The following is a 19,069-nucleotide window of genomic DNA, read 5'->3' as shown; positions in this document are numbered from 1 at the left end:
AGATAACCCTCTTGAAAGAGGGTGAAAGAGTCTGATTATTTTAGGTGCTCAAAGAAGGAAAAAAAAAAAAAATTGGAAATGCTTTAAGTACCAAAATCATAAATCTGTCGGACGGTCTGTAGTTGTAACAGCTTTTATTGTTGCCACCTCTTTTTAATATGATCAGGTTGAAAAATGAAATTTCCTTGGTGGTGTTTTGATGCACAGTGACTTCATAATATGTCTAAACCTTTACAGATTATGCAACTGCATTCAGTATCTGTGGGCACTTTACATAGTGAATCATAAAACCAGAATCTAACCCTTATGAAATGCAACATAGATTCAGATCTGACAACTGTCATCATTTTCAGTCAAATTGTTTTGTTTTGTTTCTTGGTTACTTAAGTTATTTATGTTGTTGATGAGCTGACTTCTTTGCAAACTAAAACAAACAGTAAACTAAGCATAAAGGACTACCTATTTTTTTAGTATCTATTTGATTTGGTAATTGCTTACAAGATACAGGTATAAGAATAAATATAGTTTTGAATACATGAGATAGATTTGATAAGAAAAAAAACAATAGGACAGGGATGGTAGGCACAATTGGTGCGCTTATGCTACAGGCTGCTAAGGAAGGGGGTGAGGTCAATAGTACTTGATAGTGAATGAATGAACAAATAAGTATGGGGTAGTGATGGGAGCAGTGGCTAAAGTCACCAAGCTAGAAAGAAGAGACCAAAGCCAACTAGGTTACCTTGGGCCAGTTTTTCTCTTTGGTCCTAGAAAAAAATTTTTCAACTACTTCTTGCTGGCTAGAAAACTTCAAGTATTTACTCATTCAAGTTGCCAGGATCCAAAATTTCCATCTTCCTCCCTACCCACCCCTCTTTCTCCCTCCCCCCTCCCTCTCCCCCCCTCCTTCTCTCCATCTCCATCTCTCTCCCCCGCTCTCTCTATCTCCATCCTTCCCCCCCTCCCTCCCATGTGTTTTTCTGTCCATGAAATTAATTAATTAAGCCTGGGAACAAATTTTATTTTCCTTAGGTTGAAAAATCAACCAATCACCCTACCAGCCAGGCAGCCAACTAACCAACCAACAAGTACTTAATTTAGATAAGTTGTACATTCCTATGAGCGTGGAAAAAAAAAACCCTAGAAATGTTGCTATTCATCTATTTCATTGTCTGAAGCAACTTATTTTTTCCCCACCCATTCCTCCTCTTCCTTTCCAGATGAGCTCAGTGAAACTGCTGCAGCCTCGTCTCAACGGGATCCTTTTCAAGCTCACGTTTGAAGAGCACATCAACAACATCAAGCCAGGCATCATGGCTGTCACGATCGCATGTGAGGAGCTGAAGAAGAGTGAAAGCTTCAGTAGGCTTTTAGAACTTGTGCTAATGATTGGGAACTACATGAATTCCGGCTCAAGAAATGCCCAATCGCTGGGTTTTAATATTAGTTTTCTTTGCAAGGTGAGTGTAAACGGTATAAAAATACATTTTTCAAGTGCCAGTACATTTTTTTTCTCCACCCATTTTCTCTGTGTGCATGTGTTTATAAAACATCCTTTTAAACTGGAATGTTGCTTCTACTTCCCAAGTCCTACCCATAGTAACAAGTACTGAGGAACAGGTGATAGATACTTAAATGATAGATAGATAAACTACTTAACTACCATGGATGTTTTATCAGAGTATATTCATGAACTGGAACAGAGCATGGTAACCAGGTCCCGCAATGAATAGGCATAGCATAATAAGTCAGCCAATGAAAAAACATTTGGAAACTGAAACTAAAGTAGCTTAGGTGTGGCTCTATATTAAGCCCTACAGCTATGTTGAGCTCAGAGTCTGTCTATTAAAAGTGAAACTGCTTCTCTCCTCTGCTGTGTATAATGCTTGCCTGCTGAACTAAAGTGAAACTGGTGTCTGTTTTTGAGTTCCTGAGTTGCTACTGAAGTTACTTGCAACATGATTCTGTCTGAGTTTGCTCCATGTTGGAGAAATCTACACTGGGTTTGTAAAATTTACTTACTGTGTTTATAAAGACATTAAATGAAGCATCAGCCATCTATGTGTATTTTTCTGGCGCTGAATTAATGTTGCAAACTCAGCATTTGTAGTTTATGTGCTTCTTCGTGTAAATCCCAGACCTGTTTGCTTGTGTGTATGAAGGCGGCGGGGGGAGAGAACAGTGATAAGTCTTTTGAATCCAATGTGGGGGAATGAGAATGTGAGGTTTAATCCAAAGGACAGCTTAATTTCACTCACCATTATCCAACAGAATTGGGAACGAAATAATATCTTCCTTAGCGGCTACAGCACAGTAAATAATAGCATTAATGCAAAGTGAAAAGGTATAGCAACAGCAGCAGACCTGTTTTTTGGGGGGGGAAGGAGGAGATTAAAGTAGCATTTGAAAGAGCATGTTATGAAAAAGTTGCCATTTAAATCTTTTGTATATCCGGACACAGAGATGATTCTAGCATGGATTAACCTGATTTATAGGCCCGCCCGTCCATAATTAATACTGCGTGAATTACTGAGTGCATTTCTCTAAATGTAGCATGCCAGGCATCCAAGGAGATAACTATTGCAATGTTGATAGAGTAGTTTAAAATGTATTTGGGATGGCTTTGCTGTGGTGGTGCTATCAGAAATTGCAATTACAACTAAGTCCTTAGAAAATGTACAATAAGCATTTGTGTGGATTTGAATGAGACTCTCAAGCTGTTTGGCCCAAGCGTCAAATTCCAGCTTTTGTAGTTTCTCTCTCTCTGGTGTTCAATCACTAGTATTAAAGAAAAATAAATAAATTTGTGCCAAAGTTAATCTATAATGAACATCACTTTAATCAAGAAATAAATTTATAACATGGATGTACCCTCCACATCAGTCACTGTTTCTTATTAATGAATTAGGAAGATTGTCTTTAGTTTTGCCTCTTTTTATTCTATTTTATAAGTGCCTTCCTTTCCTGGCTCTGAAATCTTTAAAGACTAGTTTCTGTAAGATCTCAGATGTCTGAAGTAGCTAAGTGGATGTATCTCTCTCTTTTTGTCGAGCTATACATTCTGCTGGAAAATTAGACCTATAATAGTTCTGTTAAAGTGAGTAGGAATAAGAAATAATATCCTTGTCTCAGAATAACCCTGAAAATTGAGGATATTTGAGGTAACTTGTTTATATATTTTACAGTTTGATTATAACTGTACTGAATTGCAGCATGTATTTTGTTTTGTTTTAATGTATACTTTAATGTCCTTGTAGAGTTGAAAACAGATAATTATATGAGAACATCGTTAATAAATAGAAACTAAAATATATCTAGATCTGAGTCTGGTTATGATGCTACTTTTATCCACTATTACTCTAGTTGTGTTAATGAGGGAGGCCAAGATCATAGTTCTCTGGAAAAAATGAGATGAGAAAGATGGTTGTATTATTTTAAGGCTAATCCGTTCTTGTATTGTATATTCACATTGTTTTATTTATCAAGTATAACTTCTAATAAGGGCAATTAAAAAGTCACAGTTCATAATCACTACAATAAAAAGAGATGTACAGCTGACTCTAAATGTCAAATTTAAAGAAAAGCATTATGCTACTAATATACGGTTGGAAATTGTGGGTTGTAAATACAGGTTGTAGTTATGACTGTCGAGGCGAACTGTAAACATACAGTACTAAAATAAAGATGTTTGTGGTAGAGTAGCTTTTACTAGGTCATGAATAGACTTGCATTTTGTGTTATTTTTTGCCTTATTTTTTTACAAAGGGAAGTGTGTTGGCTCAACAGCTAAGAATGCTGGGATTGTCAGCTGAAAAGCTGTCAGCCCGGGTTTGAGCCTTGAGCACCACACAATGCTCCTGCTCACCCAGCAGTATTGAAACCATGCGAATGCGAGTAGATAAATAGGTATCACTTTGGTGGGAATGTAGCAACGTCCCGTGTGCCTTGGTGTACAGTCATGTTGGCCGCATGACCATGGAAATGTCTTTGGACAATGTCAGCTCCCTTGGCTAACCAAGAAGCCCCAATGCCTAGAGTTGAACACAACTGGACATGACTTTACCTTTATTTAAATGAGCCGTGGTAGTACAGTGGTTAGAGCAAAGGTCTTCAAACTTGGAAATTTAAGACTTGTGGACTTCAACTCCCAGAATTCCTGAGCTAACATGACTGGAGGAGGAATTATGGGAATTGAAGTCCACAAGTCTTAAAGCTTGTGGACTTCTGGGTTAGAGTATAGTACTGAGGTTACGTCTGCTGACTGTTGGCTGCCTGCAATTTGGCAGTTCGAATCCCACCAGGCTCAAGGTTGACTCACCCTTCCATCCTTCCAAGGTGAGTAAAAGGAGGACCCAGATTGCTGGGGGAAATAGGCTGACTCTGTAAACGGCTTAAGAGAAGGCTGTAAAGCCCCGCTAAGCAGTATATAAATCTAAGTGCTATTGCTATTGTGATCTATAACACTAAGTAAAATCCCATTTGCAATCCATGACTGGTCTGAAGTACTGTAATTTGAGTTTCAAACCAGGTTGCTGGTTTTGAAAGGGCAACCTAACTAGGAATGGGGTTATACTAGAATGCAAGGGGCATAATAACTATGTTCCCATGTCAGTTTGAAGAAAAAGTTAAGAGATTCGTTTTGTACACTGAGAGTTTAATCTCAGCTTTCCTTATTGGGAAGCGATCTCCTAGAAGCAACAGATGGTATCCTTACCCCTTTTAATTGAGAGGACTGCGTTGAAGCTCCCCTATCAACTGTCAACTATCTTGATATAATCAGCAACAGTGCTGTTGATTTGTGCAAATCTAGCCCTGGGCACTTTTGATCCCGAATCACTGGGAAAAATAACTTTTCAGCGACAGATATAGGAAAAAAAAAAAAAAACACATCTTGGAAGCTATGCGTTAAATGTGTCTGATTCTATCTGCAAAACTAATATCTTTATGTTGATTGCAAATCCTTAAAAATGCATTATCTATCCGGATGTTATATTGCAGCGTGTGGAAACCAGAAATTTGTAAGCAACCCTTGGCAGAGAATTGCAGGACTTAATTTTGCTTAAATAAAAGAGACTTCCATTAGAATTCATGGACTGCATCAAGGCTGGCAGGCAGAAGTAGTAGTTTTGATATATGCACTGAAGCATTCATGATTGTTGATTCATTGAACTGTTAATATTTATACAACTATGATTCAGGAAAAAAAATGTATTTGAATAAACCCACAGCCTCATTAGTAGTCAGGAGATTACCACATCGTTGTGGTAGCTTTCAAAGTTTTGCGTCTATAAATTGATTGGAGGTTGTTTAGCATTTTCACAATTGTTGCTATTCGAACAATGCAAAATGCAGCAGACATTCTGATTAGTAAGTTAAATTTGGGCTGGTTGTCACGTCTATTTAGTGGATTCACATCTCATTTAAAACAAAAGTCATATAATATTTATAGCAAATTCTCATCAGCCTGAAATGAAATGTTGAATAGAGTGCAGATAGGTTCAGCCCTAGGTCTAGAGCTCTTCAGCATTTTTATTAATGGTTTGAAAAGGTATGGGGAGTGCTTAAGTGCTTATTTAACAAAGTACACAGAGATGGGCAAAGAAAAATACGATTCTGGTAGATAACAAAAAAAAATAGGATGGGATAGGATAGGATAGGGAATTAGAATAGAATAAGGAAATAGACTAGGAATAGGAATAAGAGAGGAAAGAGGAGAATAGAGAATACAGTAAAATGCAGAGTAGAGAATAGAGAGTAGACTAGGATAGGATTGGATTGGATTGGAATGGAATGGAATAGGTAAGGATAAGGATAGAATAAGAAAAGCAGGCAGAGCTGAGGGGTGGAGTTAAGCATGTCATCAGAATGCATTAGAACCGTTGCATTTCCACAAGTGCTCCAAGTCCAGCCCCTCCCGAATTGCCGCTAACCCTTATCTAGCACCAGTTTGGTGTTGAATTTTAATTAATCAGATTATTTTGTAAAGGCTTGAATAAATCTATGATGCAACTGTATGAACAGCCCTTACAAATAGTGTCTGGCAAGAATAGAATAGAAACATTTAGTACAAAGAAACTGAGATTTGTGCAGAGGATGCTTCTTTTGATGACAGCACATATTAAAAAAAGAAGTTGGATGTTGTGATGGCCTCCTGCAACCCTCTGCCAGTGAAAATGGAGTGCAGGAGCCCCTCCTGAGCTCTCTGGCAGATGCACTGCGGGGTCAGTCCTTTGCTGTTTCCAGGGCGGCCCCGCTGGCTATATCTAAGCAAACTGTGGGCCAAATCTGGCCCGTGGGCCTTGTGTTTGACACCCCTGAACTAAAGGGATGACTTGTGGTTAGCCGGCAGCAGGTGCAGATGGCTGAGGAGAGCGAGGAATCCGATGAGGGGCCAGGACCATTAGGGAGTGGACTGCTGCCTTCAGAGATTGTGGGGGCTGGCAGCAGCGATGAGGAAGTTCCCGAGGAGCCTGTGCCAAGTGCACATGTGCAAAGGATTGCTCATAGGAAAGAGCAACTACAACAGCACGGGCGACTTGGCAGTAAGACTGCAAGGTAATGGCCCCTCCTTCAAGAAGATAAAAGCCAGCTGTGAAACTAACCTTCTTTGCAGAAGGCAAAGACGTTTTGAAATCCCAGCCACATGGTCATTCCAGAATCCTGAGTTTGTATTTGAAGATTCTTATATTGCAAATTATTTCTTGACTGTTATCTTTTGGCAAGTCTCGCACAGTTTGGCAAGGCTTGTGCTTATCAAAGCTAATTATTTTGCAAAAGCATTACAAGGTTTCTGTTCTCTTTGGACTGTGTTTGATTTGTTAGAAAAGGGCGTGGGTCAGAACAATGACAGAGAGAAGAAAGCCACAATTTCTTTATTCCCAAATCCAGGATATAGAAAATGGTTACAAGAAGGCAGATTCTAGTTGGTTGCTAAGAAATGAATATTGGCATAACTTATAATATCTGTATTATGTTTGCCTGGTCATGTCCTTGCTCAACTAAAACAAACAACAAATCCTGATAATTGTGTGTGTGTGTGTGCGTGTGTGTGTTTATATATATGCATATATAACTCTAGAACCATCCACAGTCATATATATCATCCACCCCACATATAGTCAGACAGAATTTCAGGAGAAAGTCATATAAAACAACAAAATAGATGTTATTTTCCTTCCATTGGAGCACTTCTTTATTTCACAGAGCTAACAATGAGCGTTATAACTAAAATTATAAACTGCTAAAAGCTGCCTGCTTTAAAAAAAAACAATATCTAATATAAGGGTTCTTTAAAAATAATATTTGAAGCCCACATTTCATAGTGGTGTTAACTCAGAAATGCAATTAACTTATCTTTGCAAGCGAATCCAAGAACGTATATTGAAAAAGCTTTCTTGAAGCCAAGTCCCAAGAAATCATGTTTCAACCTCTTTCTTCTTTCTTCCATTTTTTTTCAGATTAGAGACACAAAATCAACTGATCAAAAAACAACCCTGCTGCATTTCCTGGCTGATATTTGTGAAGAGAAATATCAAGACATCCTAAAATTCCCCGATGAACTTGAACATGTAGAAAGTGCAAGCAAAGGTAGATAAAAAGATAAAACATGGGGTGGATTTTTGATCTGCTAACATGTGGGCAGGTCTTTTGAACGTTTAATTTCTTCCTTGTGGGACCATGGAAATTGTAAAGATGGGTAATGCTAATCGACAGTTCTTTTTCTAGCTTTTTCTAGAAACCAAGTAATTTGCTTTACTATGGAATTAAGTATCGTAAGAGGATACAATGGTGGTTCTCGGAGTGTGGCCTGGGGCACTAGGAATCCTCAAAACCTTTCAGAGTTCTGCAAAGTGAAATAAACAAATTCTTGGTTTTACTTTTGAAACCAAAGGTGGTTTTTGAAAAGGCAACTGAACTTCCTTTGTTTTGCTTGAAGAAGTTTCACTTCCCATTCAAGAAGCTTCTTCAATTCTGCATGAGAATTAAAACGTCTTCAAGGAAAACAAAGGAAGTCCAGTTACCTTTTGGGGACCACCATGATCTGGATGACTGAGAATCTCCATGGCAGAGGTAGTATTCAGCAGGTCCTTACCAGTTCTGGAGAACCAGTAGTGGAAATTTTGAGTAGTTTGGAGAACCGGCAAATAACTCCTCTGACTGGTCCCTCCCCCACCTATTGTCTGCCTCTCATTGAGCCCCAGATGATTGGCTGGGTCTTCTTTGGTTGCCCTGCACAGAAGAACAGAGCTGGAAAGCAGGTTAGTGGGGTGGAGAGGAAATGGGGATTTTGCAGTAAACCCCCCCTCCCCCGGAGTGGGGAGGGAATGGAGATTTTACAGTATCCTTCCCTTGCCACGCTTACCAAGCCACACCCACCAAGCCACGCCACATCCATCAAGCCACGCCTACAGAACCGGTTGTAAAAAATTTTGAATCCCACCACTGCTCCATTGGCATTAAACCAGTAAATATTGATAGATATGACCTAGATAAGCCAAGCTCTTTGAAGGTCCTTGAATCATTTTTAAAAATCTAAAGTGGTTCTGAGACCAAAATATTTGAGAGCTGCAGGCATAAAAAGTTACAGCAAAGTGCTTTTAAGCACAGATAAGTCACCTTTCAATGTGTTAACAATCTCAAAAATGTAGTTTCTTATCTTTATGCGCAATGATGCTGTCCTGTTTTTCTCATCTGATTGAATTATTAAAACCAGAGCGTTAGCAAAATTACAGGTATGTCTCACCTTGGGGGAAAAAAAGAAATTAAAAACCTGTCCAATTGTCCATCCATCCACATTTTGAGGAAAAAAGAAAGGCTTTGCAAAATGCAAAAGAGGTTGTAATAAATATGTAGTCCATATAAATGAATCTTATGATTCCAAAGGAACAAAGCCACAAAATTTGCCTTGACAATGATGTCTATAACTCTACTAGCCCAAATTTTTGATATCAGAACATTCTGGCCCTCGAATCTATAGGCACACATGGATAAAATATGAAGGTGGTTTCTAAATTAAATTCAGATTAGGTTAAATGTGGGTCTTATCAATTAAATGTAATGAATTTAACAGTGTTTGCCATCACTTATGTAATTAGAAACAGATGGTCGATTCCCTGTTGCAGAACTTTGCATAGCTTTTATGAATTTTCACCACAGTGCTGGTGCTTTTGCTAATTATTCTTCAGGAAAGTTTTGGATCTGAATTGTAGGGGGTCAGTATTAGAGAAAATGTTCTCGTAACTAGATGTTCCATCATCCAGGTGTAAATTATAGCAGAGTTCAGGCATGAAATATTTGGTGTATAGTGATCAAAGATTATCTTTTCTTTAATATAATATATAAACATGTAAGCTATTTTTAAGACACACACATACAAACATTACTATCTTACGAGGTACATTTGGCAGTTTCATCGAAAACCTCTGAAGTGTAAAAAGGTTACCTCAAGGTATTAAACCAAAGGGGTTGGTAAAATTTAATTAAAACCGCTGCACCAATAAAAGCGAGAAAGACTTAAGAATCCAAAATCCTATGTCCCTTAAGATTTTGAATTTATTTCAAGTTGAGTTGCATAAGTTTTTTTTTTCCCTATTGTCCATCTATCCATCCACCCACCCATCCATCCATTCATGAAATTTTTGGATCTATTCAACAAACTCTTAAATTAAACACACACACACACACACACACACACACGCACACACACACATCCTACATTTCCCAGGACCATACTTTTTGATAAGCAGTGGAAATTATTGCATGCTTTGCAACTTCAACTCAAATCTTAATAGTTGGCATTCACATTTAATAATCCATAGTGGTTTAAGTATGGCAAATCCTTGTCTTCAAATTAGTATTTTTTTTTAAAAAAAATAAATCTTATTTTTCAAAGGATTCCCATAATTGTAGTTTCATGTTGCCCTTGGTTAGGTGTAGCTGCTGATGACAAAAAGATAAGCAAAATAAGATCTGTGAAACATTGGAACAGTGACAAACAGAATGTCTCAATTTAGAGTATGCCATTTCTGTATTTCCCCCCAAAATATATAGATGTACCCATATAAGTATTGGTAGCTGTCTTTATCTCAAAAAGAAGCTTTTTTTAAAAAAAAGAATATTATAAAATGAAGATGTTCAGGCAGACAAAGACCCCATGAATATAATGTAACTTCCAGGTGTTCAAATCTCCTTTGTCTTAATTCTGGTATTATATAACTCATTTAAAGTATAACATCATAAGGATACATGCCAGTGATTTTTATGAGCAATCAAATATACATGAAAGATCTAAGATAAATTGCCTTTATACCTCAACTACTTTCTTCTTTAGGTGCTATTATTATTATTACTATTATTATACATTTTTGTTTCATTATATAATATTTTTAACCTTTTATCGCAGAAGGAAATGTAAGTCAATCAGAGAGCCATTGGATCAGAGCATTATAGAATCCACAGTAAATAAAATCAAATGCATAACAAAAGACAAATATTACAAGCAATAAATAAAAATGCAATCAATAATAGCCTAAAGCATAGAAAATTAAGCTCTAGGCTTATTTTTTTTTTTAAGCCAGGGAATATTATGATACCTGCTTGAAAAGATAAAAGTGAATTTTTCTGGAAAGAGCATTCTGAAAACAAATGAAAACAAGATAAAATGTTCTGTCTTTGGTTGACAGATACATCATTCCCAAAAGCAGAGTTGAATCACAATCTTGATATTCATAAAAGCTTCAGCGGTAATACATTTTGATCTCTTCTAGATGCCTCACAATTCTTTAGATTATACTGAAGAACTACAATACCTACCTCTGGGAGATATATGCTGAGAAGTTATTTCCTTTAAGCCTTTTTGATAGAAATGATGGTCCTAAGATATTCTTGAAGACAATAGGAAGTCTTAGAGTTATCCTAATGATGATTAAAAAAACATGCTCAGGGCTTAATAATGCAGCCATGAAGTGTTGGAATTATTCCACATGTAGGTGCACAAAAATTGATTAACGTACAGCCACCATAAGCAGACATCAGTGTAATGAAATCACAAGGAATCATTTAGTGACTTGCACAGGGGAAATCAGAATATTGGATGTCACACTTTTGCAGGGATGAAAAAAAGGATTTACCAAGCAGTAATTGCGGTGTGCTTGTGGAATTACACAATTGGTTGCAATCAATAACGTGATAGTTTAAATTAGGAGAAACATCAAAAGAGAACTTGTTTTTTTTTTTCCTAATGCAATTTACATCTTTAAATATGTTGATATTCTTTTTATCTTTTGTACTGTAAAGGAAAGATGATAAAAACCCTAGCACAGGTTCTTTCCTCCACCCCAAATACTCAATACAAATTAACTTCCAGAATTATTGGGTGGTGGTGGTGGTGTCATTAATATATTCAAATGCAAAAGGTTCAGGAAAAGAACTTATAATCAGTAGAGAATGATCCACAGAAATCCATGGGGAAAGTATGAATGGATATTTTGGGGTTCCTTATTGCCAGCACAAAACTGTATGGTGTTTGTTCAGGCTCAACTTTTGAGCTATTAGTATTGACTAGCTAAAAAAAAATGCTCTGTTGTAGATAATTCAAAGCTGATTAACTGTGTTGCTGAGACAGAGTGGGCAATACATACAAAGAAATCATGATAAAGAGCTCCTAAGTCAGATTCCATAATTGGATTTTTATTTCTCAATTTATATTGATCCTTCTGTGTGAGAGAAAACCATACATACATTGTTGAAATTACTAAAATTTAGTTTCTTAGTCCCTCTCCTCTCCTCTCCTCTCCTCTCCTCTCCTCTCCTCTCCTCTTTGTAGAATACTTGCAGATTTTGAAGACAATTCTTATACCAGCGTATATTTTGTAGATTGTGATTAACCTATTACTCCCAAGCTGAAGATGGATTCAACAAGCTCTATAGATTTAAATAACATTCTGAAGCACTGTATGTCTCATATCTATCTTTTTCGTTGTTTACATAGCCATCCATTCCTGTATTCAGTTAGCTTCTCAATTGCCTTCATTTCCAAGTGTTGAATGGATAGATCGGTTTTGTTCTTCCACTTGTCTTGATTGTCAGATTGTGGTAATTTTTGTGGTACAGCTTTCTACAACTTCTGAAATAACTATATTCCATGACCTTCTCCTTATTCTCCTTCCTTTCTTTTTTTCCCCCTCACTAAGACTGTTTCTGGCACTTCTGTATTTATCTAGGCTGTCCATGTGCATTGGCTGAGGACATTTTCGCGGCATTCTCAACTTCCTAACTCCCTCAATTAGGATTACAAAATCAAGGAATTTAGTTCATCCAAAAGGAGACTGGAATCTGTGTTTTTAGATTAATGACTCTGCTCAGGTTGGATGTAGAGATACCATTCATCAAAGCCAATCAACCCCTACATCTCTATTCTATTACCACTGCCAAAAACTGTTGAGTATGTCTAGTTTAATGATAAGAAGGAATAGGGGTAACATGATAGCAGTCAAAATCTAAGGAGCTGCCACAAAGAAAAGGGGGGTCTACTTGTTCTTCAAAGCATATGAAGTTAGGTCAAGAAGCAATGGATGGAAAATAATCAAGGAGAGAACCAACATAGAACTAATCAGAAATTTCCTCACAGTAAGAACAATTGTTCTCTGGACTTGCCTCCAAAACTTGTGGATGCTCCAACACTGGAAGTTTTTAAGAAGAGATTGGACGAGCACTTGTCTAAAATAGTTTAGGGTTTCCTGCTTGAGCAGGGGATTGGACTAGAAGACCTCCAAGGTCCCTTCCAACTCTGTTATTCTGGTATTCTGGGTTTGTAGTCTTTCTTTGGATTCTTGAGATGAACCCATCCTTGCCCATTTTCTTTGGGGGGTTCTATTTTATGAGCCTCGGTCGCGCAGTGGTTAGAGGGCAGTACTGCAGGCTCCTTCTGCTGACTGCTGGCTGCCTGCAGTTTGGCAGTTCAAAATCCCACCAGGCTCAAGGTTGACTCAGCCTTCCATCCTTCCGAGATGGGTAAAAGGAAGTAAAAGGGGTAACAGGGGTAAACCACTTAGAGAGGGCTGTAAAGCACTGTAAAGCGGCATGTAAGTCTAAGTGCTATTGTTATTAAATAAAAATATCCAGAACAATTTTTGATTGTTTGTTTGCTTGCTTGTTTAACAGCAAGCACACACACAGAGAGACTTGGTGATACTCACAATAGCCCAAAACTAAATTTCACTATTCTGCAATATAGTTAAATGCAAATCAATTATCTGACTTACACATTACGGAGGGAGTGATAAACTGAAAGCAAATCTTCCTCTAGTTTACGATTCTTGCAAAGCACTCATGAAATGAAAACAATCTGGATTGCATTCATGTTTAAACAGTCAACCTGGAACCTTTGGAAATTGTTGTCTTGTTACGGTGTTGATTCCGGTTCATCCAGACGTTTCATGCCTTGTATTGAAAAGATCCATGATACTTAAAAAAAAAAAGGAACCTCTATTAAACTACAACTTTTTGAACTTGAGTGCTCTGTTTTTCCTCTGCTATATTAATGAGTAGTGTAAGAGGAAGAACTTTGACATTTGAGGAGGAGGGAGACCATGCAACTCCTGAAGTGCTAATTAAAATGTTGTGAAACAATATTATCCTCTTTAGTTTTACATTGTTAGTTCTAATGCAGATTCCTTTTAACAATCTTTCTAATCAGAATGCACTGGGCCTCTCATTATTTTTCTTGATTCAGGGAAGATGTCCTCTTGAAAATGCAAACTAAAACAACTCAGAAATATAAAACAAAATTTGTTTCATGAACATTTCATTAGTACTGTAGGGACAACACCCAAACCTCATTTTAAGGCTTCCTGTAATACAGCAGAGTGTTTTATAGCTTAACCTAGATAAAATGCACTGGATCGGTGAACTAGGAATATGGAATTGTAAGAGATTTTGAAGCAAGGTTAGATATGTCTTATGAGCCGAAACCCATGCTATATGAAGAAGTAATTAATGTGAGTATAGAGTAAGATGGTGATTAAAAAAAAACACCAATAGCTGAACGGGTATGTATATGTGAACTGTGAATCCCATTCACATTTGTGAACTGTGAACCCCGTTTTGCTTGAAGATGTTTAAAAAGTCACTTTGCTTAATACTTATTAACTCACTTTTAGTGTGGGGATGTGAAATGCCCTTTATTCTGTGCTTTACTTGACTTTCCTCTTCTTCTAATTCAGAAACACTGACGTTCAGGTGTTAATAAATTGGTTTCATATCATTTGTGTTAATGTCTTCTTGCTTGTCACCTTCTGTCTTTCAGAGAACATAGGAGAGCCACATTAGTGCGCCACACAAACTGTGATTAGAGAGGGAAAATTCCAGGTTGTTTCTCTCTTTGATTAATTCCCAACCATTGTTTCTTGTCCTGCCCTCTGGTGCTTTGGAGAATAATTTGACCCGCTCTTCTTTATGGCAGCCTCTCAAATACTGAAAAAAAGTGCTCTCATGTCCCCTAGCACTTCTTTTCTCTAGACTCGCCAAACCCAAAACCCGCAGCTGTTCTTCTTATGATTTAGTTTCCAGGCCTTTGATCAACTTAGTTGCTCTTTTCTGAACTTTTTTCCAAAGTCTCAACACCTTTTTTGTAGTATGGTGACCAAAATTGGTTACAGTTTTCCAGGTGTGGTCTTCCTAAACTGATTAGTTGGAAGTGCCGTTTTTGCATCTCTAGAACATACATGCGCATATTTTTAGACACCTATCTGTGCACAATGGCTCAGTTAAGTTGGAAGAAAACCCAGCGTCCTTCCTTCATACCGAAGCATCCATTCAAACTATGTATTCCTCTACAAGACAGAATTCACCCCTCTTGGCAGAAGAAAGGTAGATTTCTGGAGTATAAAATATATTATTTCAGATAAACTTAATACTCGGGAATAATTTTAATAAAAAAAGTTGTTAAAAACCAAGAACGGTTATATAAATACACACATATATATTTCTACCTTATGTACCCACACTAGTTCTGATTCATATGTCTACCGCATTTTCATTGCCTTGTTTTTCAGAGATGCAAAAAAAAAAAAAAAAAAGTTGAAATTCCAAAACACCTTTGCATATTTATCAGCCTCAAAACTACCCTGTGTGGAAGACAGCTGTGTTACGGTGATTATGCCTATCACCTTTTAAAAAGTTTCCAATAGGGCTCCATTCACATCTCCTGATTAATAAACCATTGGCTTAACCATTTTCATATGCTAAGCAAGCCAGAGGGTTAATGTGATGAGATTGACAGTCAGGTGACTGCAGTTTACTGCATTGTCTAAAGTAGCTGCTAATTAACATCCTGGGATTAAAATGTTGCAGCTATGGAATTTAGTGCTGTGTGTTGTATTTCCCACCAGTCTGGTGAATTGGATTGAACAGCCTGCAATTATCATTAGAGCAGCCAGTTGCTCCAGGCTTGTTCTGGAAAGTTCATTTTAAGCGTTTGACAAGGAAGGCATTAGCGCCAGCCAAACTGGAAATAATATTTCACTGGAAATCAGGTGTTCTTGAAAGTCTGTAGTTTGTGGCAGAAGACCTCAATGCAATGTAAAATATGTGAAGAAGTCATTTGGTCTTCATCCACACGTCATCCTACAGTACTTGGAACACTCAATGTTGTCATCCATCAAAGAAAGGTTCGTGCTGGTCTGGTGCCATTAGCTATCATACAGACAGTTTGTTTCTGATTTACCAAGGGATTGTTTATCCTGGCAGGTATGAATGAGAGATAAAAGATTGTGTGCCAACAGTGCACTAGATCAGTTTAAAGGGATAACATATTATCTCAAAGCTTGCCACCTTCTTTGTTGGTATAGAGGAGAGCTAATTATGGAAGTTTTCATGTCGTCACCCTTCCACGTTGTGAATTGTTCATGCACACCTCTATTTTAAAAGCTAATCGTTGATGAAAGTGTGAAGGAAATAAGTTTGGAAAGGAATGTATTTCTTTTAAACAAATCTATAGATAACTAGCATTTACCAAAAGTTGTTTTCAATCATTCACTTAGTAGTCATAGAAACAAGTGAGGAATGACTATCTGTTATGACCTGTCAGATGCCGAAGAGGAGGAGGAGGAGGAGAAGGAGGCATGCAAGTTAGAGTCAGCATCAGGGCAACCAGAGAGCTCTGAGTGGGGAGAGGAAAAGGAACAGGCAGAGAGAGGGAGAAGGAGAGGGAGGGAGCGAGGGAGAGAGAGAGAAAGAGAGAGAGAGAGAGAGGTGGGGCCTGGGCTTTCTGACAGTCCTCAGATGGATAGTCAACAGCCCCCAGCCTGGAAGTGGCTGATGAGGAAGAGGAGGAACAGCTGGGTCCAGTGCCTGATATGCAGATGTGCAGAAGGCAGAAGAGAGGAGAGCAGTGGAAATCCGTGGGCTGATCCTCGGGAAGGAAGATCCACCGCTGCTAACGAAGCCCCACCCTAGCTCTGGGGATAAAAGGCAGGGGCAGAGATGAATAGGTGTGGCAGATAGCTATTCATCTTCTGACAAGATGGACTTGTCAGCCTGCAAGAGAAATTTTCACCGAGGCTCCTAATAAAATGATATTTTGAGTTCACGTCAGAGCGTTCGTCGTGTTTGGGGAATTGGGTCAGAACACTCTCTCTAGTTTCTCACTGTTCTCCATTTCCATAATTGAAGTGGCTATGAAGGCAAAATGAGACAAATTATTTTTGGTCTTATTATTCTCTTCTGTTGATACAAACAGGCTCATTTATACGTTGTCGTTTATAATTAAATGTGTGAGTTTTCAAGCCGATAGGCAAGCAAGTAGATCAATAGCGTGCAGGTGATAGTCTGAAGCTTAATAAGACACAGAAAGACCTAGATTGGCTTCTTAGGTGAATTGATCACTCCTGAGATGGTGGTTGCAATCCCACCTTCGGTTCTGCTGTTGTAATGCAGTGAAAATTTTATTAGCGTGCTTTGTTCTTGTGCCTGTTCCTTTTATTACAGAATGTTCTGCTTACAGCATATATTTCATACTATATGTACACTTCCTTCTGCAAAGCAATAAAATATCTCCAATGCATATCAACCTTATTATTGTATACTACCAGCTCTCCTAATTATACTTTTACTTTTTCCTTACCAGGGCATATGCTTAAATGCTATAATGTCTTTGGTGCTTACACTCACTTTCAGGACGTAGTTAAATTAAGAAGTTGGCCTACTTTTTGATTATTAATCCATGCTTCACTTTATTAAGCTAATTGAAAGCTTAATAAAGTTTTAAAGCTTTGTACTGTCAGAGAGGGAAGACTTTTTGTGTTTTCTTAACTTTGACTAATTTAAAGAATTCTTTTGGTAAAATAATTTATAACACCACTTAGTTCCTGTTACCGTCTTTGGCCTGATGGTTTTGGTTCTTTCTATTCTGAAATGCATTTGTGATTGATATTGTTGTGAGTTAAGAATAACTTATAGTCCTGGTCTTTAATTAGACTGTCCCTAATGATATAATGGTGCGTGCAAAAATTTTCAGTTCTCCAGAGTTTTTCGTAAGATCAGATATTATTAAAAAAATGGGGAATGGAGAAGAAGTAAATAAGTTCAAAAATTAGGGCCAGATACCATAGCCTAATGAAGACTGCAGTTGAGTTGGGAATTGTAAGTCAGAATTAGGTTTCACCTAGCATTCAGATAAAAATGGTGTCTCATTTCAGTCTGTTTCCCACCATAAACAAAGTACACAGTAGAAACACAACAGTCACAATGTTCTTTTGGTGTGAGGCTAACACCATTAGCTGGACATAGTTCTTCTTAAAGAGACACTAGCCATGCACACAAATGTTTATAATGGCCACTGTACAATGCCCAGAGATGGTGATATAGGATGGTGATTTTATTTTTACTTTCTTATGAGCAAATTTATATCCTGATAAAAGTCAGAATTCTGCCAGGTTCGAATGGGCTCTAGGGGAAAAGAAACCACCACCAACAACAACTTGATCATTTTCTTGACAGTCAATAGAACCATGTCTCAGTAGCATCTGACCAGGTCAGCATTTCATATGTAAATTCAGGACAGTGAAACAATTTGAATTGCAGGCAAAAGAAATCCACTTCAAATTCATTCAACCTCATCATCAAGCCACTTCTTTGACAAGGATGGAACTGAAGACATTTTTATTCTTCTCTTCTTTTGTCTCCAAATTATCTAGGAAAGCTTTTTCCAGTTGTCTGAGGTCGTTCAGATGTAGCCTGATGATGGAGGACTTGATATAACCCTCAGTAGCACATGTGGCTTGTTCTCTAAAATTTGGGGACAAAATTGCTGTCATCCTTCACAGCTCATATCTGATCACTGTTGGATAACTTTTCAATTACAAGGCCCAACGTTTATGGCTGATATGTTTGATAGAGTCTTGTTTTCATCCAGATGGTTCTACTGAAGTTACATTATATTGATTTATTTTCAGGATGGAAATGGGGGGTCATGGGAGAAGGATTTTTTTTTTTTTGGGGTGACCTTAAATTAGTATCGTTATGATCCCGGCTGCTTTCTCTGTTTCCATCTGTCTTTAAGCGCTTAAAAGAGTTGTGCATACCATATCTGATTTGGTACTAACTTCCGAATCTGAACAGCTCATAGCTCACAAATGAAATGTTCATGGAACACTTACACTTGTAATTATCACCTCCATGTATCATCTGTTTTACTGCAATAAAGCTGAACAAGAAACGTTAGCTGACTCACTGCCTTAATTATGAACTTTGAAAGTCTGTATCATACAGAAAAGTAAACAATTGATGAGTCTTACACTTATTTTTCATAGGTTATACTACCATTATAGAATACCCATCCCCCCCTTTTTTTTACATTCTTGCCTCATTAAACATGATCTTACAATGTCAGGTTAATTTATTTCTGAGATTAAATGTCTCGTTAAATTCTGATGAAGCCTGATGCCTTCCTGGGCAAAACTGGTTGTGAAATACTCTTGTATTAAAATATTGTTCTATCTTTCCTGCCCAGGTAAATGAACAGAGCCGCCTGAAATCACTTTCTCTAACTAAGATTTTTCTGCAAGATAAAATT

At 37.6% G+C, this 19,069-nt stretch overlaps 1 protein-coding gene across 3 annotated transcripts in view; it reads left to right on the top strand.

The window, feature by feature from the left end:
* DIAPH2 (diaphanous related formin 2) overlaps positions 1–19,069 on the top strand; it is a 262,348-nt gene that overhangs the window by 107,049 nt on the left and 136,230 nt on the right. For all 3 annotated transcript variants that reach the window (XM_087941081.1, XM_087941079.1, XM_087941082.1), the window contains 2 exons: positions 1,218–1,457; positions 7,455–7,584. In XM_087941081.1, coding sequence (XP_087797207.1) covers positions 1,218–1,457; positions 7,455–7,584 — 370 coding nt within the window. The remainder of the gene's footprint in view (positions 1–1,217; positions 1,458–7,454; positions 7,585–19,069) is intronic.

The sequence above is a fragment of the Pseudonaja textilis genome, chromosome 12, assembly GCF_049901715.1.
Source record: "Pseudonaja textilis isolate UNSWEBS1 chromosome 12, rPseTex1.2, whole genome shotgun sequence".
NCBI lineage: Eukaryota > Metazoa > Chordata > Lepidosauria > Squamata > Elapidae > Pseudonaja > Pseudonaja textilis.
This window is presented reverse-complemented; position numbering and strand designations above follow the sequence as displayed.